The sequence below is a fragment of the Urocampus carinirostris genome, chromosome 13, assembly GCF_059441175.1.
Source record: "Urocampus carinirostris isolate Australia breed hairy pipefish chromosome 13, RoL_Ucar_1.0, whole genome shotgun sequence".
Classification (NCBI taxonomy): domain Eukaryota; kingdom Metazoa; phylum Chordata; class Actinopteri; order Syngnathiformes; family Syngnathidae; genus Urocampus; species Urocampus carinirostris.
In genome coordinates, this window is record NC_142361.1 from 14536459 (window position 1) to 14564045 (window position 27587).

The 27587-nt window shown below is 40.8% G+C and overlaps 1 protein-coding gene across 1 annotated transcript; it reads right to left on the reverse strand.

Moving 5' to 3' along the window:
* Positions 1-266: 266 nt before the first annotated feature.
* LOC148353786 (protein FAM13A-like) lies at positions 267-27108 on the reverse strand. Its single transcript, XM_088351782.1, has 6 exons — positions 26649-27108; positions 23918-24116; positions 23644-23850; positions 21325-21505; positions 15282-15424; positions 267-413 (listed from the first exon to the last, which is right to left on the reverse strand). Exons 1-5 carry the CDS (start codon positions 26673-26675, stop codon positions 15283-15285), a joined length of 756 nt encoding a protein of 251 aa, XP_088207908.1. The 5' UTR covers positions 26676-27108; the 3' UTR covers positions 267-413; position 15282.
* Between the last annotated feature and the right edge of the window lie 479 nt (positions 27109-27587).

Consider the following 27587-nt stretch of genomic DNA (forward strand, 5'->3'; position numbering starts at 1 on the left):
TCTCCCACGCTAACGTGGAGGCTGCGACGAGAGGTAGCTTGGGTTGGAGGGATTCGGGGGTTGGGCAAAAACAGCTATTACATCATCATCATTAGCATTCTCATCATCATGGTGCTCTCACACTCCGGCGCTGTTCATTCATAAAAAAGACAACGGCGTGCGTCACGAGGGTAGGGAGAATGAGGGAGGAGCAAAACCTCTAAAGGCATCCGCCAGAGAACATGCTGATCGGAATTATTTCCACACCGTCTTCGAAGGTGCCCCCTCGTCACATATCAGAAGGCTTAAAATGGAGGATGGAGGGATCCATTGGACGTCATAGCCTGTGTAATTAGCTTGGTGGGGGCATGCGTGTTTGTGTGTGTGAGCGTGCCTCAGGAGAAGCGCCACATCCTCCTCCTCCTCCTTTTTGCCTGAAGGGAGACAAACACAGTGATGATGTGTCATTGCGTGAAAGAGAGTTGGAGGCGGAACAGAAACACATAGGCAAAGGCCGATGCACATCTGACAGCTAACACCAGTTGCATGACAAACAACAGAAATTCTGCTTATGATTAATTGATTAATTGATTGATCGACTGATTGATTGATTGACATTTTCTTTATGAGATTTATGATACAATTGAGAAAACAAGGAAAAAAGGGCAGATTGGAAAAAAATATAACTTATCTTGGTCCTGTCCCCTTGAAAGTCTAGACTAGAAGTGGGTAAATTCCAGCCCTTGGGCCACATGTTAGGCTTCTTAATCCAGCCCGCCAGATAGCAGAAACGCGGAAGTGGTACTTCCGTGTCGAGCGAGGGTAGTCGTTGGCAGCAAGCAAAACAGGTCGATGGCCGGGGAAGAGGAGCAAAACAAACAAGTCCAAAAAAAAGGTCGAGAACAGGTATCTGACAGGAAATAGGGCAGGATAGAGTCGGAGAGTACAAAAGCTTGCCCAGCTGGGAGCATAGGTTTGCAGACGATCCGATGAGAGTTGTCAGGAAAGCAGGGGTTTAAAAAAGAGGAGGCAGCCAATAAGCATATGCGGCTGTTGGTGGCAACGGTGCAGACTCAGTTGACCCGCATCAGTAATCATGACATATACGGGAGTTTTTGTCGCTGCAAAGTGATATTGCACTAATTTTCATTGCACTATTCAGATTCAGATTTACTTTATTGTCATTCGTGTACACGTGTAACGAAATGTCGATACGTCTGAGCCGCAGAGTTTCCTTGAGCGTCAGCCGGGATAAATACAGGGAGTGCAAAATTATTAGGCAAATGAGTATTTTGACCACATCATCCTCTTTATGCATGTTGTCTTACTCCAAGCTGTATAGGCTCGAAAGCCTACTACCAATTAAGCATATCAGGTGATGTGCATCTCTGTAATGAGAAGGGGTGTGGTCTAATGACATCAACACCCTATATCAGGTGTGCATAATTATTAGGCAACTTCCTTTCCTTTGGCAAAATGGGTCAGAAGAGGGACTTGACAGGCTCTGAAAAGTCAAAAATAGTGAGATATCTTGCAGAGGGATGCAGCACTCTTAAAATTGCCAAGCTTCTGAAGCGTGATCATCGAACAATCAAGCGTTACATTCAAAATAGTCAACAGGGTCGCAAGAAGCGTGTAGAAAAACCAAGGCGCAAAATAACTGCCCGTGAACTGAGAAAAGTCAAGCGTACAGCTGCCAAGATGCCACTTGCCACCAGTTTTGCCATATTTCAGAGCTGCAACATCACTGGAGTGCCCAAAAGCACAAGGTGTGCAATACTCAGACATGGCCAAGGTAAGAAAGGCTGAAAAACGACCACCACTGAACAAGACACACAAGCTGAAACGTCAAGACTGGGCCAAGAAAAATCTCAAGACGGATTTTTCTAAGGTTTTATGGACTGATGAAATGAGAGTGAGTCTTGATGGGCCAGATGGATGGGCCCGTGGCTGGATCGGTAAAGGGCAGAGAGCTCCAGTCCGCCTCAGACACCAGCAAGGTGGAGGTGGGGTACTGGTATGGGCTGGCATCATCAAAGATGAGCTTGTGGGGCCTTTTCGGGTTAAGGATGGACTCAAGCTCAACTCCCAGTCCTACTGCCAGTTTCTGGAAGACACCTTCTTCAAGCAGTGGTACAGGAAGAAGTCCGCATCCTTCAAGAAAAACATGATTTTCATGCAGGACAACACTCCATCACACGCATCCAAGTACTCCACAGCGTGGCTGGCAAGAAAGGGTCTAAAAGAAGAAAAACTAATGACATGGCCTCCTTGTTCACCTGATCTGAACCCCATAGAGAACCTGTGGTCCCTCATCAAATGTGAGATTTACAAGGAGGGAAAACAGTACACCTCTCTGAACAGTGTCTGGGAAGCTGTGGTTGCTGCTGCACGCAATGTTGATCGTGAACAGATCAAAGCACTGACAGAATCCATGGATGGCAGGCTTTTGAGTGTCCTTGCAAAGAAAGGTGGCTATATTGGTCACTGATTTGTTTTTGTTTTGTTTTTGAATGTCAGAAATGTATATTTGTGAATGTTGAGCTGTTATATTGGTTTCACTGATGAAAATAAATAATTGAAATGGGTATACATTTGTTTTTTGTTAAGTTGCCTAATAATTATGCACAGTAATAGTCACCTGCACACACAGATATCCTCCTAAAATAGCTAAAACTAAAAAAGCCCCACTCCAACTTCCAAAATATTCAGCTTTGATATTAATGAGACTTTTGGGTTCATTAAGAACATGGTTGTTGTTCAATAATAAAATTAATCCTCAAAAATACAACTTGCCTAATAATTCTGCACTCCCTGTAAGATTAACCATGTCTTTGTCAGACTTTTAGCGCAGCAGTTCGTCATCTCGCGGTTCGATGCCACTTCCAGTTGTTAAATGGTCCAGTTTATCGTCCAGAGAGCGAACATTGGAGAGGAAAATGGATGGGAGAGGCGTTTTGAAGGGTTTAGCCTTTAGCCTAGCGGTTAGCCCGGCCCGACAACCTCGCTTCCTCGTTCGGTCATGCCGCTCTCTTGCCACTCTGCTTCGCTGCTTTGTAGGCCGCTGGGTCTTGTTGACATAGCAGTCCGTGGCTAATAAACACTCCTGAGTGGTCGTAGCACCGAGCGCTTGATGTCTGGATGATCGCATATCCAGCAAAAAAAACTGCGATCGTATATTAATCTGCAGTTTGAGCCGACTTTGTGCGCCGTCAAAACTGAGTCGAAGACTGGGTCTTATGGCCGAAGTGTAAAAAAAATGTAGTGTATTGTATTGTATTGTCATGATGCACTATTGTTTAAATATTAAAAATACCATGAAAATATTTTGAACTATTTATGCTGACACTCCTTTAATTTATTTTAATTTATTTTTCTTTTTTCAGTCTTTATTGTATTAAAGTTTTTTAATTTATTATATTATATTTATATTCACGGGGCGGAGGTCCTGGGTTTAATTCCAGCTACCAGCCTCCCCATTCAGAGTATGCATGTTCTAACCGTGGCTGTGTGGGTTTCTTGGATGGATGGATATTAAATTTAAGTCAAGTCAAGTCATGTTTATTTGTATAGCCCTTAATCACAAAGAGTCTCCCCTGATCTAAAACCTACACGAGGGCAAGGAAAAACTCAAAAACCTCAACATGAGGAAAATGAAGAAACCCTGAGAAGGAACTACACAAGAGGTAATCCCCCTTCCAGGAAAACAAAAATATAAAGTAAAATAGGTTTAATCATTTAAAAATTATACTAACTTCTGCTGGCTGAAACAATTTGTTTAAATATTTGTTATCTAAAGAGAAAAACACACCTTAAATGTATGCAAACTGTGGTAGATGTTGAATACTGATTTTATGTTTTACTACTGATGCACAAAACATGAAGATTGTCCTGTGAAGACTGTAGGCTGACTTGTTTGTTTGTTTTATGTTTGTATACCCTGGCACACAGTTTTCACAGTGCTATGGTGAAAAAGATTATTCTGCTGCAATTAAAAAACACATAAGCATCATTTGAGACTCTTTGGGAAAGGTTTACCATATGTGTCTATCCTGGAGTGCCATGCCTGATCTGTTTGCAAACAAAGTTCACGTTGTTGTTATCAATGACAATAAAGACTATTCTATTCTATGTAAAAAAATGTTTTGATGCCACTCTAGTCCCCTTTGTCCATTTTTGTGTCAGACCGCCACCACCTCCAACCATAACAAATATATTTATCATGATTTATTAAAGTGTAAACTCCTCAAGGCCAACATTCAAATAACTTGTAACTTGTATTTTTTTGTAATTTTTAATTTATTTATCCTGTATTGACTTTATTTATCAATATATTTATAAAATTGTATGAAAAAAATAAAAAAATATTCTGAGCTAACCTAAGATGGTAAAGATACTGAACAATCAATGGTATGCCTTTTTGCAAGGATAAAATTTTGCAATTTCCTGCAATGTCTCATGCACACTATTGTGCCATGTGCACTGGTTGAAAAACATCGATTTACTGTATATGAGGAAGTATAGTATAATGTATGACTATGAAAATAATCTCTACAAGAATAATCGTGTCAATCAGAAAATATCAAACATAATGTCTTAGATCAGTTTCATGACACAAATGGCCTCCATCCATCCATTATCTGCACTGCTTATCCTCAGTAGGGTTGCTGCGGTGCTGGAGCCCATCCCAGCTATCTTCGGGCAGCGGACACCCTGAACTGGTTGCCAGACAGTCGCAGGACACACAGACATATACAACTCACTTCCTTCTTCTCACCTAGGGACAATTTGGACTAATAATCCTGTCATGCATGCTTTTGGGAATGTGGGAGGAAACCAGAGTGCCCGGAGGAATCCCAAACAGGCATGGAGAGAACATGCAAACTCTACACGGGGAGGGTGCGATAGTTGGACTTGAACCCCGTACCTTCACACAGTGGGGCTGCGAGATAACCACCTAGTCGCCGTGCCGCCCGCAAATAGCATCAATATTTTTAATTGATCATTTTTCAAATCTACCGCAAAAAGTGTTCACATGCACGCATGTGTTGCTCTGAGGCCATTTGGCAAGCCCATTAGGGTTAAGGCTTAGTCATTTGTGACATTAGTGAGAAACAAGTAAGACAACCTTTCCTGGAGCTCTGCTCACTGGAAGCAGCACGCCACCCGGCATACCAGGAACAGAATGGCCACTTAGTGGTCACATGTGAGACCACCCCTCCCTCCAACCCAAATAAAACCCGGCGGCACCTCCTTGTTATTTGGACTGGAATCATATCAAAACCATGTCTGTGGGCAGCGCACTGCTCCAGTAACCCACTTGTCAAGTTGTCATGCAACTACACGCCAAGCCTAGCGAAGGCGAGTCAAGCTGGCAAAAAGGAGGACGATAGCGAGTCCCAAAAGATCACGTCACATAGCTAAAGACGGAAACAAAATAACAGACAGGCCATTTGGATTTGCATTCAACTTTACACAAATAAGTTCAGGAGTAAAATTGCTTCTGATTACGGTCTTAGTGTTGGAATATACTACTAATTGTGAAATAGAGATGTGCAAAATAACTTGAAGCAAGGGAGTGTAACAAAAGCTGTTTGAAAATAGTATACTGCTAACATTAGGACATGTGTTTGAAATGTTTATTGAAGGTATTGTTGGATACATTAATCAAAACACGACACAAAGAAAAAAAAACTAATGCTGAGAGTGAGCATGGCCAAATATGGTCACCTTACGCCCCCTCCCCTAAGGAAATTTTGACAGATCTGTTTCTGCCAACCTTTGCTTAAAGGTTTGCACCGTATTTGCACTAATAACCCGGTCAGGCAAAAAATTCCAAATTTTTGGTATCCTGAAAGAAATAACGTTTCCATGCAAGTTGCTGGTAGGTCTAGGCACCCGTAACTTATATCTGTGACCACGTAAACCATCAACACGACAGAACTCAAAAAATTGATCAAAAGGCACATCGATCATTCCATGCAGTACTTTGAACACAAAAAATAAATCAAATCGAATTCTACGGAGCTCCAAAAAGTTCAGACTTTGTAGTCTTTCCGGATATGACAAGCTGTGCATCCCAGGTATCCGCTTCGTATACCGTCGTTGAACTCCTTCCAGTAGGTTAATGTCCTTGAGTAAGTAAGGGTTCCACACAACGCTGTTATATTCTAACCCGGGTCTAACATAAACGCAAAACATTCGAACTAATAATGCTGGGTTCTTGTTGTAAAAGTGTCTGTAAATGTTTGATGCTATGTTATTGGCTTTGTTGGTAATTTTGGCGATATGCGTGATAAACTTTAAGTTTGAAGTAAGAGTGACACCCAGATCCTTATGTTCAGAAACAACATGCAAATCATGATCATTAATGTTATACAGCGGAACAGAACCATGCAAAAACGACTGTGCTAAGCATTTATGAGATGACAATTGCAGTTGCCACTTTTCGGACCAAAGAAAAACTGATTTAATGTCATTTTGGAGAGAATCAATTGTTCCTGTAACCTGGGTTTTTGGTAAGAAAGCCGACAGTTTAGCATCATCGGCAAAAATTGAGATGTCACTACTTTGAATGGCCTCAGGTAGGTCGTTCACAAAAAACAGAAATAGTAATGGTCCTAGTACTGAGCCCTGCGGTACCCCACTACAAACTTCCGACCACGCTGAAAGAACATCATCAATTTTTACGCATTGTTTACGATTTGACAAATATGCTGTTATCCATTCAAGCAGTTTTCCACTAAAACCATAGCGTTTCAGTTTTTGTAAAAGCTTGTTATGAGACACTTTATCAAAAGCCTTGCAAAAGTCTAAGTAAACAACATGACCAGCCATATTGTGAACAAAAAACATACTGGTAATATTATTCAAATGAGCTATTAAGTTAGTCATGGTAGAATGTCCGGACCTAAACCCATGTTGTTTAAACGTAAAAAGATTGTGCTCCTGTATAAATTTCCATATGGCATCTGAGATAATTTTCTCAAACACTTTACAGACGCAGCTAGTCAAGCTAACTGGTCTATAGTTGGCTGCACTTGTTGTGCTCCCCCCTTTAAAAATTGGTATGACAATAGCACTAAGCCAGTCCTCAGGCAGCTGTGAATCCTCAAAAGATCTAGAGAACAGGTAAAATAATGGTTCACATAAAAAGTCAGCTAGCTTTTTAAGCAAGAAATTTGGAATTTTGTCAGGGCCGGCTGAAAATTTGCTGGGAAGTTTTATCAAGTATCTATGAATTAACTCCTTTGAAAGTTCCACAGAATTTAGAACAGCTGAAGTTCTGCTGGGAAAGTCGGGTGAAACACCATTGTCACGACCAAAAACACTGGCATACTGATCATTTAATATACGGACATTGTCAGCATTATCTGTAGCAACGGTACCGTCAGATGCCTTCAGGTTGGGAATAGATGCCCTAGAAATTAGTTTACGGTTGATGTATGAAAATAATTTACGAGTATTATTAGCCTCTAAAACATTATTTTCCTCAGCCACCCTTTCCCGCCTGATGGCCCTCCGCAGTTCCCTTGAAGCATCTTGATAACTTTCCAAGTATGCCAACTGATCACGTTTATAAAGCTTGTGAATAAACTGCTTTCGCCTATGCAATTCAGCTATATCACGGTTGACGTGAGGTGTAACAGCAACTGAGGGTACGTATACAGATATCAAAGTGTAAACAACAGATTTAAATATTGCCCACATTTCTTCAATATTCCCACAATTATCAAATAAGAGGTACCAGTTGACACTAGACAGAAAGTAACTCATGCCATGTAGATCACAGTCTTTAAAATTTATGTAATTCTGAGCAGCGGTGTCTTTTTTAAGAGCTAGGTTAAGTTGGAAAGTAACAGAATCGTGATCACTGGTAGAGAAACTCGGCCCAACGTCAATGTTTTTAATCAGATATCTGTCAGTGGAAAACACAAGGTCTAATATGTTGGACCCCCTGGTTGGTTTATCGACATGCAGAAAGAAACCTGCATTTGAAACCAAGTTTTTGAACATTGAAGTTAGATTAGTATCAGAATTTTGAAGAAAACTGTGGTGAAGGTCAGGAAAGTTAAAATCACCCATAAGTAGAATTTGCAATTTAGTATCAAAAATAGAATTCAGATGCTCGAACATAGCGACCAGAGCGATATACAAGCACTATTCTCAGCTTCACCCCAGAAATAAGAATATCACATCTCAATAACTCAATTCTATCGAATTGATAATTAGCGACAGAAAACACAGTTATACCATGAGAAACCATGAGCAAAACTCCTCCGTGTTGGGCATTTTTACGGTCAGTTCTAATAGTCTGATATTTCTCTATAGTTGGCCCTGTGTCACCAGCGGAGTACCAAGTTTCTGTAATTGCCAAAATATCAGGGGTGTAGAAATTGATGTACGAGACCAAGTCATCTGCCTTAGAAGTCAAACATTGGGCATTAATGAGATGAATCAAGGGGCTGTTCAATAAAGGCAAAGGCGACCTTAGGCATTTCCCGGCTTGACAATAATTTTCCCGTCCCGTATAATAATGTTTACTTCACCTTCGTCCCGACGGCGCTTAAGTTCGTCCTGTAGTTCCCTGTCGCGTTCCCTTTCTTTTGGTGTCATATCTGGACGAGCAAATCCAGAAGACAACGTCAGAAAGGTACTTTTCACCCGATTGAATCCACGGAGAAACGCCAGCCTTGATCTTGTATTCCGGAATCGGATCTTCACAATCCTGGGTTTACCATCCTTCCTCAGCCTTCCATCACGAAAAACTTCCAGAATGTCCTGTTTCTCTACTCCCGGGACTGCTTTGGCAACTTCCTGAAAGAGCTGGGTATCCTGGACAGCTTCACCATTTTCTCGATGTGTCTTTGCTCCAACCACCACGAGATTATGCTTCCTAGCCTCCATTGCTAGCATTTCCTCCATTAGGCTAGTCGACATTCTGGCAACTTCTGGCATCATCTGCGTCATGATCTCTCGGACCAAAGTTGGTACCATGGCCTTCACAGTTTCACGGACAGTGGAGACCAAATCAGCAGAGTTCAGAGCACCGCACGGCCCAGACGACCCTTATAAAGGCACCGGAGTGCTATCCACGTAGGTGAACACCGTTCCAGAGCTACTCAGAGAGGCGTAAGAATCCTTATCATCAGCGGATAAGCCGGGGACGCAGGACTTGCAGATGTAAGTAGCTTGCTTATCTTGTATCGCGAGGCTTAGGTTCTGAACTGACAGTCCAGAGCACTCGTAATGTATATAGTGTTTGCAGTGACTGCACTGGATCATTGCTCCATGGTCCACGGCACCGCAAAAACATTGTTTAGAAACTGCCTTTCTAGGCGCCATATCAAATAAATCAAAAACTCAATTATTGAGTAAAACAAAACAAAAACTTCGACTCGACTTCAAAATACGGCATTTAGGACCCGCCGCATTTTCGCGCGCTTGCGTGCCACTTCCGCTTGGAAACCAGTTTGTTTACAAATGTTAAATACTGGAAAATGGTGAAACCATCCATTTGCATAAAAAGAGAAGAATTTAATAATTTGGGGTTAGTATAGGGCAGCTCGGCGGGTGAGTGGTTAGCGCGTCCGCGGCACAGTTCTGAGGTCACGGGATCAAACCTTCCTGTGTGGAGTTTGCATATTCTCCCCGTGAGTGTGTGTGGTTCCTCCGGGTACCCCGGTTTCCTCCCACACTTCAAAAAACATGCATTTCAGGTTAATTGGCTGGTCCAAATTGTCCCTAGGCGTGAATGAGCAAGTGAGTTGTCTGTCTCTGTGTGCCCTGTGACTGGCTGGCAACCAGTTCAGGGTGTCCCCTGCCCACTGCCCGAAGATATCTGGGATGGGCTCTAGCACCCCAGCGACCCTGGTGAGGATAAGTGGTGCAGATAATGGATGGATGGATGGGTTTGTTTAGGATTTTGTGTGCACTCATGTTGACAACAACAATGATCACTGATTTTCACTTTATACAATGTATATTAGGGATACAATTAGTCGGTAACATATCACTGTGCTGCAGATCTGCAGATTACAGAGTGAGGCACACAATTCTCTTGCCACATGGCAGAGAGTGTAAGAGACCAAGAATTCCGATTTGGCACTCACCAAAAAATAAAATTAGTGATAGTATTAGTAAGCTATCATCAATTTAAGATATTTAGTGTTTTTTTCTCGTTGCATGGAATCTGTTTTTCAAAATGGACGATCACCAAGCTATTGATGGTTTTATTCAGAAGAAGCAGCGCCTAAACTTTATTTATAAGTTAAGGCAAGCTATAACAATAGAACATTTTAGGTACGCTACAGTTTATAGATTGCTTTCTTGTTTCTTAGTGAGACAATCAAATGATGAATAAGATGTAGGTTTATTCATTTTGTAAAGATGACTGTGCCTCACCAAACAAGAACTCCGTGATAGGATGCATGAAACATTCTTAATTGAGATTAAAACCCAAGAACTTTGAGGAAGGCAAAACAACCAAGTATCCCACAGTGTTTCTTAATAAAAATAAGTGCAGAATAACAATTTTCTGTCACCTGATGTTTGCGGAGGATTATCAGTTCCTCATGACTCAGTGTTAATTAATTCAGTATCAGATTCCGTTTATGACTGAGTCAAACGTGGTAAAACGCTGACGATCAGCTCATCGCGCTGAAAAGATTACTGCATAAAATGTGGGATTGTTTGTCTCTTTATGAATGCAAAAAAAAACCCTAAAAAAGGAATTTTGATATCTGTAGCTGTAAATGGCAGTAAATTTGGTTTTTAAAATGAACATTTGCTTTAATGTGATTAAGAACATACCATTGATTGTTTTAGCATGTAAAATTAAGAAATTGGAGACTGTACAATACAAACAAGTGTAATGAGTTTAGCCATATTTTCATGCAAATTGCAAGAGCTTCATTTCAAGTCCAACGTCCACAAGACCACACAGGTACGTATGCAAGCTCTTGAAATGTCTGATTAATAAATGGAAAAAGCAACTATCAAAGTGGATGAAAATGGATCACTCGAAGAAAAATAAGCTGTCACGGCGCCCAATTGGCCCCGCCCGTGTGGCGCCAGCTGCAGCTTGTTGACAGATTGTCTCCCTGTCAGTATTTAAACTCTGTTCTGTCAGTCTGCGAATCTCTGTTTTTACACGGCAAGCCCTTTTTCACCTGTCCAGTTTTTTGCTTCTGTTTGTCGCTACAATCTGTTTTGATCTCGACCACATCTGTTCTCCCACCCCAAATAACGATCCGTTTTTTTGTCTAGACCACGTCTACTCTTCTCTCCTGGCTTTCGACTTGTTTCCGATCACGACCACTTTTTCGCTCTTCTAACCTGGCTAATGACCTGTTTTTCCGTTCCAGACACCGCCATGGCTCGCCACGGAAGTCCCACTTCAGAGCGAACTGCTTCCCGCGTCCAGCAATCTCGGGACCGTGGGCCCAACCCTTTCCCTTTCTTCTAATAAAACTTGTGAGTAATGTTATGCGAGTGGGTGCTGTTTCCGTTCTGGTCCTGTAAAAAGCCAGAAATTCAACAGCGTTTTTGCAAAGTCTGAGAAAAAGTATAAAAAACTTGTTTCAACTTGTTTTTCACTTGCACACTATTGCCAGAACGTAGCTTTTGTCTATGTCACAATGGTATCCAGAATATTCTGACATCAAAAAACCTCTCGAGAATTAATTCATCTCCAGCCTCTGAGTTTTTACAACATTCTCATCACAAAAAATTTAACCAACATGAGAGGAGAAATACTGCCCTTCAACCACATCAAGAAGACTTTTGCACTGTAAGGAAGTAGTTTGAAAGTGGAAAAACAGAAAACTGCAAAAAAAAAAACACAAACAGTTGGCAGTGGAGCACGCAGTTGACACGAGGGCGGCTTCCATTAGCGAGGATGGCACGAGCACTCCAGAATCAACAAGCAACTTCCTGCAGGCTGAGCAGCTCACTCGCTGCCTTCCATTAAGCCGTCACAGCCAAAATGCGCACAAAAACAGGACATGCTCGCTACAGCCTCTGCAAGGAGCTAAAAATCGGCTGCATAGCGCGCGCACACCAGGGCTTGCATTTCAACAACATTTTTGCCTGGAATTTCTGCTAACTTAAACCTAAATTCGATTTGTGCAATTTCTACACTGTCATTGTTTTCCTGTTTGTAAATACAAAAGTAATAGATTAGTCTTCAACAGAAGTTAAATAATTCCCTCCTTTAACACACCTGATTAATTTTCAGACTTTCCCGACACTTTCTTTTATTCTAGACTTAGTTCTAGGTGCTACTTTTCGAAAAAAGTTAGCCTAAGTTGGGCCAAAATCAGTTAAAACAAATGTAGAGAGAGCTGCTCAGGCGTGTAAAAATAATTTATTGATGGAGTTTTTTGCAACTGAAAGACTTTATGATCTGATACCTTGGCAATACATGGGTAAAAAGATTATGCACACCTATCCAATTTTTCTCATTTTGATTTATGAACAAATATACATGCATGCTGTATCTCATTTTAAATGTGTTTATGAATAGATTCAATTTCACTAAATTAAGTTTTGAAACACTCAAAACTAAAGCAAATTAATACATTAGGTCTCTGTTTTCAAGCACTAAATAAGGTAATGCGGAAGGGAGTGACAGGGAACCAGTAGTACTTTAGTGGAACTTTATTTACCATTATCTATATTATCGTTATATTCCTAACATTTTAGTTTGGCGTGCCGGATTAAAAAGGCTTGATGGGCCACATGTGGCCCACACGCTGTAGTTTACCCACCCTTGACTTTGCACTTGAGTTTTTTCTCTCTTTAGATTAAAGTACTTTATCTCAACTCAAGGATGGACAAATCCAGTCCTTGAGTCCTGAATGTTTTGGAGGTTTTTCTCCTTTAACACAGCTTTTTTAAATGATCTTTTTGGCAAACTGCAAAAGTGTGATAAACGTTTCTGATCATTTGACTCAGCTGTGTTGCAGAAGAGAGCCCCTTCCAAACATGGAGGAGTACCCTAAAGGACTGCATTTCCCTGGTCCTGTTTTATTAAATCGGATAATACTTAGTTACATACCTGTAATCTGTTTTACGATAAATGGATTTATTTTTATGCCTTTCTTGTTTGCTGGACTTTAAGTTTATGTCAAAAATATTTAAAAAAAATAAAAATGCTATTTTAATGTGATCAAATGTCTTTCATATTGATTTATAATTGATTTTTTTTTTTAAATCAATGATGTGCAGTCAAGGGAGGGCAGTTGGTCTCTGCATGTTGCATGATTTCTTAATAGAGATCTGCTTATATATTGTTTTTTTTTTCTTAAAGAAACAGCACATTTGTTACGGTTGCCCGTTACCCTCACTTGGCCCCACCCGTTTGGTGCCAGCTGCAGCTCGTTGCCTGATTGGCTTCCCTCCTATTTAAACTCAGTGCTCTCATTCACTCCTTGTCAGTCCGTCAACGAACCTCTGCACTGGCAAGACTTGTGATTTGACTGTCCGGTATCCTGCTCATGTATCCAGTGTCCGGTATCGATCCCTCATGTCTCGTCCTGTCTGGTACCTTGCTCTAGTGTCCTGTATCGACCCCCTGGCTCGTCCTGTCCGGTATCTTGCTCCAGTGTGCGGTATTGACCCTGTCTGTCTCGTCCTGTCCGGTATCTTGCTCCCATCTCCAGTATCCGGTATAGATCCCGTCTTTCTTCTCCTGTCCGGTATCTTGCTCCAGTCTCCCATATTGATCTTATCTGTATCTTGCTCCAGTCTCCAGTGTCCGATATCAGTCCCGCTTGACTCGTCTTGTCCGGTATCTTGCTCCAGTCTCCATTATCCGATATTGATCCCGCCTGTCTCGTCCTGTCCGGTATCTTGCTCTAGTATCCGGTTATCAATCCCGTCGGTCTCGTCCTGTCCGGTATCTTGCTCTAGTATCCGGTTATCGATCCCGTCGGTCTCGTCCTGTCCGAATTGATCCTGTCTGTCCTGTTCGGTATATACCAGTGTGTCCTGTATCGATCCCATCTGTTCTGTCCGGCCTTGATCTCGTCTGCCTCTGACTTCTATGTCTCACTCCTTAGCGATCGCTGCATCCCTGGCATTTGTGTTCACACGAATGACTGCCCCATTCCCGTAAAATAAAGCTTGGGTGAAAACGGGACTCGTCTGGGTCCTACGTCTGTGCGGGCTCTGACAACTTTCACTTCATCTATGGACAATAAAACTATTTTATATGCTACAATTTATATATTTCTTGGTCTGACAATCAAATGATGAGTAAGATTTATTTATTAGGTTTATTTATTAGTTGTTGTTGACCGTAATACTCAATACATTTCAACATTGAGGAGGAAAATATCTTCATCCATCCATTATCTGGACCGCTTATCCTCAGTAGGGTCGCGGGGGTGCTGGAGCCCATCCCAGCCATCTCCGGGCAGTGGGCAGGGGACACCCTGAACTGGTTGCCAGCAAGTTGCAGGGCACACAGGGACAGACATTCACACTTAGGGACAATTTGGACCGGCCAATTAACCTGACATGTTTTTGGAATGTGGGAGGAAACCGGAATGCCCGGAGGAAACCCACGCATGCACGGGGAGAACATGCACACTCCGCACAGGGAGGTTCGTAGCTGGATTTGAACCCATGACCTCAGAACTGTGCCGTACACGCGCTAAACACCGCGCCGCCGTGCTGCCCGAGGAAAATATCTATTGTTTTAAATTTAGTTAGTTATTCACAAATAGCTTGCATTTTTTGCTAACCTGCAAATAGTACTTACAATGACAATAAAGGCATATTCTATACTATTCTATTCTATTAAATAAAAGCTGAATTGTCAAAGAGGTTGATCAGCCTCTGCCTTCAGTAAAAGCATGGGCGTAGACAGCCCTTCTTTGGGGGTCCTTAAGCAGCCCCAAATTCAACCCAAACACCCTCAAAAATTATATTATTTGTAAACTCTAATTTCTTTAATAAAGGACGGAATAGGTTTATGTTTGATTTAAAAAATGCTTGTTGAAAAAATGAAATTAAAAAAAACAAAAATGTGAACAACGCAGTGTCGGAAATACTCCACCGCCTTAAAATATAAAAAACATTTGATTGCCCCCCTCCCCACAAACAGGAGTTGCAACTCCTGAACAGTGCTGAATGATCCTAAATCACTTAAAACGTTGTTATTTCAACCAGCCAGACACTCAGGGTGTTCAACACCCCTGAGGCTCTCAACCTGAAATCACCCCTGAGTATGACTGCTTATTTTGGAAAAAGTACTTTGTTTTATTGACATGGGCAAGAAGTTAAAAAACATTAACCTCAAAAGGGATCAGAAAGCGTCGGGGAAGGCGGGCGGTGGACTCCAACGGGCAGAGGAAGGATTTTATGCTTCCTCAGAAGATGAACCAATACTGTGTTGCAAACGTTCTGCTCCTCCAGCATCTTCGGCCCGGCCGGAACGCTGCGTGCAGAACAGGCAAGAGACAAGGTTAGGAAACGCTCCCATCTAGGGGAGGGAATCATTTATAGGCGAAACAGGATTGGAATTGTTAATTTAGGGGCAATACGTTTTATTTAGCGCCTCCTAGTGTTAAAAATAACTTCAATTATTTTTAAAAAAGCTATCTATTTTGCTTAAAACAGTGAAAGTAATGGACAGGCTGTTAAAGGCATTTACGTTCTTACACGCCAGGACGCGATGCATGCTTTAGTTTAGTTTTATGAAACACAAGAAATATTTATGGTGACACTCAAAAATTTAGGTAAACGTTTCCACAGTGGTGGGCCGTCGGGGCCTGCAAGGCCTTCTCTCCTGGCGTAAAAAAAATATCTGTATCTGTCCATCCATTATCTGCACACCTTATCCTCAGTAGGGTCACAGGGGTGCTGGAGCCCATCCCAGCTATCTCCGGGCAGTGGCCAGGAGAACTGGTTTATAGCCAGTTGCAAGGCTCACAGATACAGAAAATTCACTCTCTCATTCACACTTAATGACAATTTGAACCTGTCACGCATGATTTTGGAATATCGGAAGAAACCAGAGTGCCTAGAGGAACCCACGCAAGCGCGGGGAGAGCATTCAAACAAGTGAGAGCTGGTAGCTGTATTTGAACATATGACCTCAGAACTATACCATGGAGGCATTAACCACTCATCCGCCCTGCTGCCCAAATATCTGTATCATGTGATATTATTATATTTTGTCCATGAATACTATACTAGACTATACTATACTATACTATACTATACTATACTATACATTAAAACAATTCCAAATTGTGCGTCAGCATTTCTTGTTGCAAGGCTCCGTATCAGTTTTCAAAAAAGCTGTTTGTTTAGCCAATCAGATTCAGAGTTGACAATTGAGTGCCTGCTGGCGGGCCTTAGGAAACATCACAGGTTTCACAATTATGATTGGCTGGGGGGCAGTAACGGAAATTTAACAACAAAAATGTGAAGATAAATTCCTGAGCCCAATGCTTCTGTCGAACGGACATTTTCAGGCCTTAATCAAATAAAACCGTATGTCAGAAATATGACCGGACAGGCTTGACTTTCAGTATTAGCTTCAATGGAGGTAGAAAAGAACTTCTTGATAGAACTGAATTGAAAGTAATTGAAATCTTCTTTAGGAAAGGAAGGAAGATGGACTTGTGCACAAATAAAATAGATTTTAGGTGATGTGGCTATATTCTTAAATACTATTGATTTTTTTTATATGGTTTCATGCTTTTTTTAATATGTGTTGTAGCTGTAGCAGCAGTAAATGTTTTATAACCATACACAACAATTTAATTTATTTGGAATAGTTTATTGAACTCAGGGAAACTCATTGAAATTGTAAAGTAACAAAAATTGCTCCCAAAAACTAAGTGAAAACGATTTCATGACTTAAATGTATTTTCTGCTTCTTTTATGAAATATGTTGACCTGATTTGGGGATATTTAATGTTAAATTTCAGATCTATTTAATAAACAACAAAAACTTATATAAACTTCTGCAAAGAAACCCATGTGATAATTATTATTCTTTAATCGCGGTGCAAAACAAGAATTTCTAATCACTGTGGGTCAAAGTATACTTTACTTTACTTATTGTCTTATATAATGCGCTCATGACTTCTATTTTAAGTATAAATAACATCGGGATGGGTGTTTCCGGCAGCACGGCGGCTGAGTGTTGAGCACGTCTGTGGCACAGTTCTGAGGTCATGAGAGTAGCCTTCCTGTGTGGAGTTTGCATGTTCACCCCGTGTTTGCGTGGGTTTTCTCCGGGCACTCCGGTTTTCTCCCACAGTCCAAAATCATGCATGTTAGGTTAATTGGCCAGTCCAAATTGTCCCTAGGTGTGAATGAGTAAGCAAATTGTCTGTCCCTGTGTGCCCTGCGATTGGCTGGCAACCAGTTCAGGGCGTCCCCTGCCCACTGCCCGAAAATAGCTGGGATGGGCTCCAGCACCCCCACGACCCCACTGAGGATAAGCGGTGCAGATAATGGATGGATGGATGGGTGTTTCCTCAAATGTACTCTGGTTGATAAATGATAGCCAGACATTACAACTATAGTAAGTGACAAGCTTTTGTAACATCCGGCGGACCTGCAGTTTTTAAAACAATAGTCATTGTTTGAAGTGGAGTGGTTTATTTTTCTCTTGTGCTTCTCTCGGCATTGTCCAGCGAGCTGAATTAAATCTGTTGGCGGGCCTGTTTTTTTCCAATTTTGCTTCACTGACACAGTTATATCTTCCCAGCAGCTTCAAAATGAAGACACACCTAGCCTAAGAAATAGGAAGTTATTTAGCATCTTACCACTGTGTTGCTATCAAATGGTCAATATGAACAGATTGGGATTTTACTCCTTCCAACTGTGCTCACTTTAATGTCGCCGCTGTCGAATGGAATGATGAGGGGATCACCATGGGAACAAGCCGATCAAGCGTAAAAGTGGCTGAGAAGCTGCTGTTTGGCTGTAATTGCTTGAACATCACCAATATGCGTATTCCAAAGACTCGCCAATGATGATCTCAGCTTGAAGTCATCCGAATTTTTCGAGTGGGCGTAAAAATACATTATAACTGTTTCAATTGGTGCAGAAGGTGAACAAAAAAGAAACAAAAGAGGCAGTCTGAAATGTTACTTTGGAGCTCGGGTGGCAAGAGTGTACAATAATTAGAGGTCAAGCTGTCAAATAACTGGGGCATGACCAGCACGTGTTCTTAAAACATGCGTCATACTTTCACATAATACAGTTCTCGACTTGCAGTGGACACGAACACGTTTTTGAAAAACACTTTTGGGATTTCTAAACTGAAATATTCAGTACTGTTCTGAAAAGGATTGTTAATTGCAATATGCATTTGTTTAAAAAATGTTTACAACCCTGACATTAAATATTAAAGGGACAATATGTAATATTTAGTACCTACTAGTGATATAAAACTTTCATTCAGTTAAAAATAATTTATTTGAAAACAAGGAAAATATACCATCATACCAATGTTCATTTCTACTAAAGAAAATTAAAGTACGAGAAATTTGTATTCATTTTACATAGTGGAATCCCTACCTAGAAATCATGTTTGACTGGCATCTTGCTGCTAAACTAAGCTCTTGGCACTGGTTTTCATTCGCATTCATACAATACAGTGCCATCTGGTGGTTAAATATTTCACACCTGGCATTTAAAATGTTATTATGTAAATCACAAAGACTATGACATTTTACACGTTTGTTCAATCATAAATATAACCTTTTATCATTGAAGAAATAATCCTAGAGATTGACAGATTATTTGGTGAGCAGATTAACAGCCAATATTCAGCAATTTAACAATAACCCATCCCTTTATAAAAGTCGGATAACTGTTAGTAAATTCATTTACAAAAACATTCAGCATACTGATCTAAATCATATCAATGATAGAGGTAAAAGTTGATTGATTCATATCATTCAAAATTTGGAATCTTGATTTAGTGTAAAAATAGTTGAAAAGACATAACTAGGACAAGAAAGTTTGATCACTTTGCCCGATTTTAGCAAACCTGCATTGGCTTCTGTTAGCTCAAGGTGTGATTTTGAGGTTCAATTGGTATTATACAAAATCATACATGGACTTGGTTCAAAGGCGTTCTCCATTCAGGCCCCGGTGCTGTGGAATGCTCTTCCCCCTGAGATTCAAAATGCAACCTCAGTGGAACTGTTTAAATCTAGGCTTAAAACACCCTTCTATTCTATAGCGTATGCATAGTCTGTATTTAATTTTGTCAATATCTGTGTATTATTTATTATTGCAACAGCCATTGCAGCCTAGTCATCCATGGAAGGTGGATTACCTCATGTGTTGTCCCTTCTCAAGGTTTCCTCATTTTCCTCATGTTGAGATTTTTGAGGTTTTCCTTGCCCTCATCTATGTTTTATATCAGGGGATGGTGTAATAATAGTCTTTAGTTTGCAATAATCTTTGGTCTGTGCAGCCCATTGAGACTCTTCGTGATTACGGGCTATACAAATAAACATGACTATAAAATAGTATTATTGAGCGCCTCGTAATGGTAAAATTACGTTATTCATTTATCATGTCCAGGTACATGCACTTTTTTTTAATGCGTAAAGGTCAAGAAAATTGTCATTATTTCACATGGGGCCGATCAAGAGGAAGACGTAATTGTCCACCATCTTTTTGCTGCGGGTACCTTCGACAACCTTGTGAAGACTGGGCAAAATCTTTTTTCAAAAATGGTGAGGTTTGGTCACTTTGAGTCTCTGTAGTTCATATTCTTCCTTGTGATTTGTCACAATCATTATCAGTTGAACTTCACAATACCAGGGACATCTAGTGGTCAAACATTACACAGTGTCCTTTTAAAGATGCATACGCATCGATTTCGACCCCAGTGCATATTTTAGTTTGAAATAATTTTAAAAATGCATTCAATTGTCTTATTAGCGATACATATTGCATTTTAGAATGAATGATTGGTATTGTTTGGTTCCCGTCTATTAAAATAAAAAAAAAAATAAAAAAAATTATTTTCAGTGGTAACAGAAACAACTGAAATAATTTCCTTGTAAAGGTGTGTATGTTCTCTTACAGTGTATCAAAATACTCTTAGTAAATTCAGGGGAAAAGTATTAGAGGTAAAAAAACATGTCTATTCTAATCATTTTGATCATTTTGAAGGTGCTGTTAAAAAGTTGAAAGTTAAATATTTATTAAGTGTGTGATAAAGATACCCAACTGAGTTCAAAGAGCCCTTATGCTTTGTTTTCCACCACGCCTATCTGCTTTTACTTTTAGCAAGCTGTTCGGAGTAGAACACATTCGGTAGCAGGGATGGGTTGACGGGGGGTGTTGGAGAGTGATGTGATGTGATGTGATTTTTTTCCCCTAAATGTTAGTGTAGCATGAAAATGGTGAAAGTAAGAAAAGGCTTGTTTCAAGTAAAGTACAAACGCCCACTAAGGATGTAGCGAAATAAAACACACTTCTATTCTAAAGCTTATGAATGACCTATATTTCATGTTTACAATATCTGCTTACTGTTTGTTAATGCTACATCCATTGCAACCTCGTCATTCTTCTTATTTTATTTTATCTTATACTTTAATTATTTTACATTTTGTTCTTAATTTTGTATGTTTGAGTTTCTCCTTGCCCTGGTTTAGGTTTTAGATCAGGGAATGGTGTAATAATAATCTGTAGTTTGCAATAGTCTGTGGTCTGTGCAGCTCTTTGAGAGGCCTTGTAATTAAGGGCTATACAAATAAACGTGACTTGACTTGACTTGAATGGAGAATGTCTAAGAAATGCACATACTCGCAAGTGCATCATGAAGGAGCTGACAGAGGCAGTAATGAAGACACAAGCTAGGAGATGGGGGCAGTATGTAAACAAAGTTCCAAATTCCATACAGCTCTTTAAGTCTATTTTTCATATTTACTTTACATATTTACACAACTATTTCTTATTTCATTAAAAAATGTCCTGAAATCTTCTTAATATAAGATAGGTACAATTTTTAAAATGAGTTGCCAATCTAGTTTTTGGTTGAAAAGTGTAACATGGAATAGAAACACACCTGCCACCATTACAACTAACGCCAACAAACCCCAAACAAAGATCCAATGTAGCAAGACTTTTTGCCAACACTATTTTTATAACGTAGTAAAAGCTTGAAAGTTTTGATACTTCTTGAAATTTACACCCACCATGCTCTGTCCAAATAATATACAACGTCGCTTTCTGTTCCACTTAACGTCTTCATCTTACACTTTCCCCTTCTTAAAGACCTCGCACTGCAGCATTCCACGAACGGGTCATGTGAGAGCAAACCGCACGTAAAACATCCTGCCAACAACTCACTGAAAAATGCACGGTCCAAAAATGGTGGCGAGGGCATCCACCGTCATGTGATTCAGCTGGCTGCACGCCGCTACTCTGGACAGAAAGTCGACGAAGTACAGCAAGACAGTCAGGTTGTCGTCCGGCATGCGGCAAAGGTGTTTTTTCAAGGCCAAGTTCAACTGGCTCTCATCTGTGCTGGCTAAAGGAGGATACAATGAAATAAATAATAAAGCATGAATTTGAAGTCAAGAAGTCTTTCCATTTTTTACCAATGGCATAATATTCAATGTTTTTAATATACCCAGATCAACCAGACAAGTATGGAATCTAAGTCTCCTACTTTGTCCTATTTTTTTTAAAACCTCTAGCCCTGAGCTGTCAAACACATTTTCACCGACGGCCAAATCAGTTCAATGCAATTATTTTATATTAATTTTGCTCATGCACCTACTTTGGAAGGAAGACACTCTCTCATGCTTATATTATGTCAGTGTCTGAAACTCATGAGTAAAAGTTACCGGACACCAGATAATTATATAACTCTGAAAGGTTGCCTGCCCCATTTTTCACAACTTAAAACACAAGAAAAAAAAAAAACATTGTTGCAAAGTATTAAGGATTGATAATCAGAATATATAACAGAACAACACTTTAAAATTAAGTGTATTCTAAATCTACTTATGACATTCATTTCATGATGCTTTTAATTTACGTTTTGTAGCGTCATCAATTTTGTTAGCTTCTTTTGAATATTTCTTCTGGGGCTGTGGTTTGGCTCGATTTCTAATCACTTATCCATTTTTCTTCTGCTTCCTTCGCGTCTACTTTGCAAAATTACAATAAGCGTTGCCATTCACTGCTCCCAAAGTTCTACACGGCATGCTCTTTGTGTCCCCAGTTAAAGTTAGACAGTAAATTATCGCTTTCATTATTTCCTTTGTACTTAGTTTTTTTGTTTTTTTACATCATGTGCCTCTCGTTTTACGAACATTGTGCGCTAATCTAATTTTTGTAAGTTTTTGTTCTATGTTCTGATGCTCTTTTAATTTATTTTAAAAAGTATCAGATTAGCGTGTTTACATTCAAAAAGCGTCTCTCTTACAAATGTTTGAGGTAACAGAACTACTCCCGAAACGATTTAAAGAGTCATTTGGGAGCCGGAAGAGCCAGCTCTTTTTAGTGAGCCAAGCTAAAAATGCCGATTATTTAAAGAGTCGGAATTCCCATCTCTACAACAAACCAGTCGGGTAAGATTTATTTGATTGAACTCATTTTATATTGTTTACTTCTGATTGACATTTTATGAGATTGTTTATTTTTGTTGCACTTCAAGTTTAGTAAAAATCTGTTGCTGGTGAGGTGCAATAAATATTATAAGGTTCTATAACATTTATTTAAGAATTATTTTTGCCAAAATATTGAGTGGACATCTGATATTTTAATGAGATGGGCAGTTCTGCAAAATCAAACTCAACTGGCCATCCCTAATTTGTATAACAATTACTAATTAAATGGACACTGAATAATTGTTCACGAGTATATGCTGTATTGTGTAGTGCAACCAAAAACTAGTGCTACGAAGCACAAGAATACATTGCACAGACTTTCTCGCGGTTTAGCAATAAGATGGTAATTACGTCTGTTTTAAAACAGATTTGGAATTTGGCATTGGATTCTAGTCCAGTTTTCTCCTGTCCGTGCATGTTTAGAATTGATTTCTTCTGTCCTTATTTTGAGTGTCTACTATACTATCTCATTTACCCAATAAGTAAAGAACAGCAACCTGCTGTGGAGAGGCGAGCTAAGTGGTTAGCATAGCATCTTATGTTTCTTCTGACTATTTTCACAGAAGTCAAAGTCAGGCAGAGGGGCAAATTCCCTTTCCACATGTTCAAAATCTTGACAGTTTTACCTAGGAGTTCTTCACTAGTTATACACCATAAAAATGATTTCATATTGTAAGTTTAAGACTGGTCTCATTTCCTCTTTAGGACTTCATTACTTTGATTACAGAACTGTGTCAATGGCCTTTACAGTAAATGGCCTCAGTTGTAAAGTTGCTCTGGCTGTAAAATTAACATCTAACTAAACTGGCATTCTGCATTTCTGGGCCAAGTGCCCGCCAGTAACCAGCTCTGTAGCCTTAGGGTTGCCCTGATACAGGGAGGCCTCAGGTTTGAGTCATACCTAAGACTTACAACATTGGTACCCTTTGCCTCTCTGCTTGGCGCTCAGTATTAGGGTTGATTGGGGAGTTTGGTCACATAATGATTATTAAGAATCTGGAAAAAAATCCCCGCTCCAAACAAAATCCAGCCTACAATGTGTGTTTTGTACCTCTGAAACTTTGGACGAGATTTCTGCGTTGGTATTCTGGAATGATGGGCTCAGGTAACTGTTGAAAAAAGAGCTTGAGGAGCGAAGCTACGGTTGAAACGGGCTCCAGCTCCAAATTGACGATCTCACCGTGGTCCAACCGCCGTCTCACTTGGTGGATCTTTACCACTGAGCCGCCCACACAAAAAAGATCCCCATATTCCATCCCTGTGTACCAAATGACCAGGAATTGTAGAGAATGACTAAATAAGATATGGTGCCTTATTTTGTGTACCATTTTTCTCCAAGCATTCCACCATATCTCGCAAGACGGCTGGAATCCCATTGATCATTTTCCCGTCTTGCCTAAGCGTTTGTAGCGGGACGCCAAAGACAGACTGGGGCGACACTCCAGACTTTGGGACCAGTGAAGGAGCAGCTGGATTTTGGTTGAAATGAAGATTGAACCAAAGCCTTATTGATGAAGCCCTTTCCTGATATTGAGGGAGGAATGCCAAAATTATGAGTGGTCACTTCTGTTTTAAAAGAGCTCATTTACAGATAGAGACTCTCCACGCTTTGTTTTCTAGAACAGGGGTGGGCAAATATTTTGATCTGCATTGGGTTAAAAAAATGAGCACAGTGGCCCGAAACGGGGTGGTCTTCTCAAACCCAAACGAGATTTGTGACACCTACAATTAGTATGCAGCACCTTATTATTCTGAGACTCTGTCGAACAATTGGCAAACACCTAATGATTTAGAAAGTTTGATGTACCCTCAAATGGACGTAAATACCGCTGGCTATCTGGATGGCCCGATATCAATTGCTGAAATACAGGAAGCCGTAATGTTAATGCAAAGTTGTGAAACCGCTGGCCCGGATGGGTTTTCCACAAAATTTGACATCTATTTCTACTGCACTAGTTCCAATTTTAGCAAGAATATTTATGGATGCTTATCAAAGAGCACGTTTGCCTACAGACAAATCTCCCTCTTAAATACTGACTTGAAAATTTGAACAAAGGTTCTCGCTATTCGCCTTCAGAAAGTCATCCCTACACTTATAAACCCAGATCGTTTGATGATACTAGACGTTTATTGAACATTATCTGCTCGCCATCAGACTCCGGGCCGGGTGAAGTTCTTCTCTCGCTAGATGCAGAGAAGGCGTTTGACCCTGTAAAGTGGAGATGTCTTTTTCATGGTTCAAAAAAGTTCAGATTTGACTCTAATTTTATATCATGGAAAAAACCTCAATATTCCTCTCCCATAGCAAGCATCATTGATAATGGTGTAAAATCTGATCCTTTTCCCTTATCTCGTCAATGATGCCCCTCTTGCCCCTTATTCACACTTGCCGTTGAACCATGAGCACTGTGGCTTTGTAGCGAAGACACATTTTAGGGAATCACCCCCTTCGGTATTTCTTACAAATTTTCCCTGGGAATAATTTTGGTCTGAATGAGGCCCTGTTGCCGCATATTGAAGACGTATGTGTCACGGTTGCCCATTGCCCTCACTTGGCCCCGCCTGTTTGGCGCCAGCTGCGGCTCGTTGCCTGATTGGCTTCCCTCCTGTTTAAGCTCATTGCTTTCACTCGCCCGTTGTCAGTCCGTCAGCGAACCTCTGTTTACACAAGGCAAGCATTTTGACCCTGACTCCCGTCTGTCCCATGTTGTCACTCGTTTCCCACTCGTCTGTTCCTGATTTTCGTTTTTGACCCCGACCACGTTCTGATCTCCCGTCCCGGCTAACGACCTGTTTTTTGACCCCGACCACGTTCTGATCTCCCAACCCGGCCAACAAACCGTTTTTTTTCTCGTTTGACCACGCTACGATCTCTTGCTCCGGATGATCCACTTCCGCATTCCGAACACGCTCCGATCCTGTGAACGGCTTGCTTCCCTCACCCAGCGAGCACCGGATCGCTGGCCCTTGTTTTTCCTCTTGATCTCAATACATTTATGAGTTAACAGTACGCATCTGGGTACTCCTCCTGTTCTGGTCATGACAGACTATTTCTGTTTGGCTGGCAGGAATAAAACCAAGACTGATTTTGCCCACCCCTGTTCTTAGGCATCAGTAAAATACAATTTTACATACACTCATCCATCCATCCATTATCTGTACCGCTTATCCTCAGTAGGGTCGCGGGGGTACTGGAGCCCATCCCAGCCATCTCCGGACAGTGGGCAGGGCACAGCATGAACTGGTTGCCAGCCAGTCGCAGGGCACACAGGGACAGACAATTCGCGCGCTCATTCATACCTAGGGACAATTTGGATTGGTCAATTAACCTGACATGCATGTTTTTGGAATGTGGGAGGAAAACGGAGTGCCCGGAGGAAACCCACGCAAGCACGGGGAGAACCTGCAAACTCCGCACAGCAAGGTTGGTAGCTGGATTTGAACCCAACACCTCAGAACTGTGCCGCACACGCGCTAACCACTGCGCCGCTGTGCTGCCCACATACACTCATGTATAATCATAACAAAAAATGAATAGAAAATAAAAGAAAGCATATTCCAAGGTTTATGTCATGGGAACCTGTCGTGGGTTCAAATCCAGCTCCAGACTTTCTGTGCGGAGTTTGTATGTTCTCCCCGTGCTTGCGTGGGTTTTCCTCCGGGCACTCCGGTTTCCTCCCACAGTCCAAAGACATGCATTTCAGGTGAATTGGCCGGTCCAAATTGTCCCTAGGTGTGAATGAGCGAATGAGTTGTCTGTCCCTGTGTGCCCTGCGATTGGCTGGCAACCAGTTCAGGGTGTCCCCTGCCCACTGCCCGATGATTGCTGGGATGGGCTCCAGCCCCCCCGCGACCCTACTGAGGATAAGCGGTACGGCTAATGAGATGAGATATTCCAAGGTTAACAACAACTGAATTTGTATGCAGACAACTTGCCCTCATAGGTTAACTCCATAATTATCTACATTGTAAATACACTTAATTGCTTGGAACATTTTTGTAATATTTAAGTGCAACAAATAGTTCACCTTTTGAGAATAAGAAATTGTGACTTACGGCAATGAATGAAAGTTTCCCTCCCATCTTGCAGACACCGGGTCAAGCACCTAAATCCCTTGTCTTATGTTCTTTCATATGCGGCCATTTGGTATCAAAAGGGTTGCCAAGCATCAGACAACCGCAGACTTGTTGCTGTTATGTCAATAACTTCTTCAATTTTATATGTTGCCATTTAAGTTAGATTAAGAACTAACCAGAGAGGTCGGTTTCTGCGGGCTATCCCCAAAAATAAGAGGTTTGGCGGATGGAAATTAGATAGCATGCTGACGCAATAATAGCAATTGTTTTATCAAAAATGAATTTTACAACCCAAATAAAGAATACATTGCGGAATAATTCTTAGACGATACTTTGAATAACGGGGTCGCTTGCTTGGTGTATGACGTCATCCACTTGAGCGCCGTTTGAATGCTCAGCAACATGCGGGTTGGACTCAAACGTAAATAATTACCGAGCGAGTGATGGTTCAAATCCACGTGACAAATGCCGTTGTAGTTGTGTGCTTATTATTTTCTTAAAATACGTAATGCTGACGTTTTCTTTAAGAAACACTTGCGTTGTCGTGGTCATCTACTTCCTGGTGTGTGACGTCATAGGCCTTGTTCACTCTTTCGTTCACAGTACAAATACGTTTTTTTATTTGTAAGAATTATTTTCACTATCGTCTGCTTTCAGTCAACTTATCGACTATGAGACTTAAATGTTTATATAATATCGTATTGCATATTATTCAACCTCAGCCAATTGAGCCAATGATTGCAATTCCCCTTATTAACCGATAATAAACCTCATAAACGTGACACCCATTTACTCGAAGCCGGACTAAATAATAAAAAATATATATATAAAATTAACAACTGACAATTATTTCAGCGTCCGTCATAATTATTTCCCCAAATGAGGTAAAATTCATGTTGCTGTTGCTTCTTACTGTCA

Bases quoted from the DNA above. Each gene is read 5' to 3' on its own strand.
- LOC148353786 (XM_088351782.1), bottom strand. From the start codon at position 26,675: ATGGGAGGGAAACTTTCATTCATTGCC. The intron at 24,117-26,648 runs GTAAGTCACAAT...CCTCAATATCAG, and splicing joins GGAAACTTTCATTCATTGCC to GAAAGGGCTTCATCAATAAG. The intron at 21,506-23,643 runs GTACAAAACACA...ATCCTCCTTTAG, and splicing joins TCTCGTCCAAAGTTTCAGAG to CCAGCACAGATGAGAGCCAG.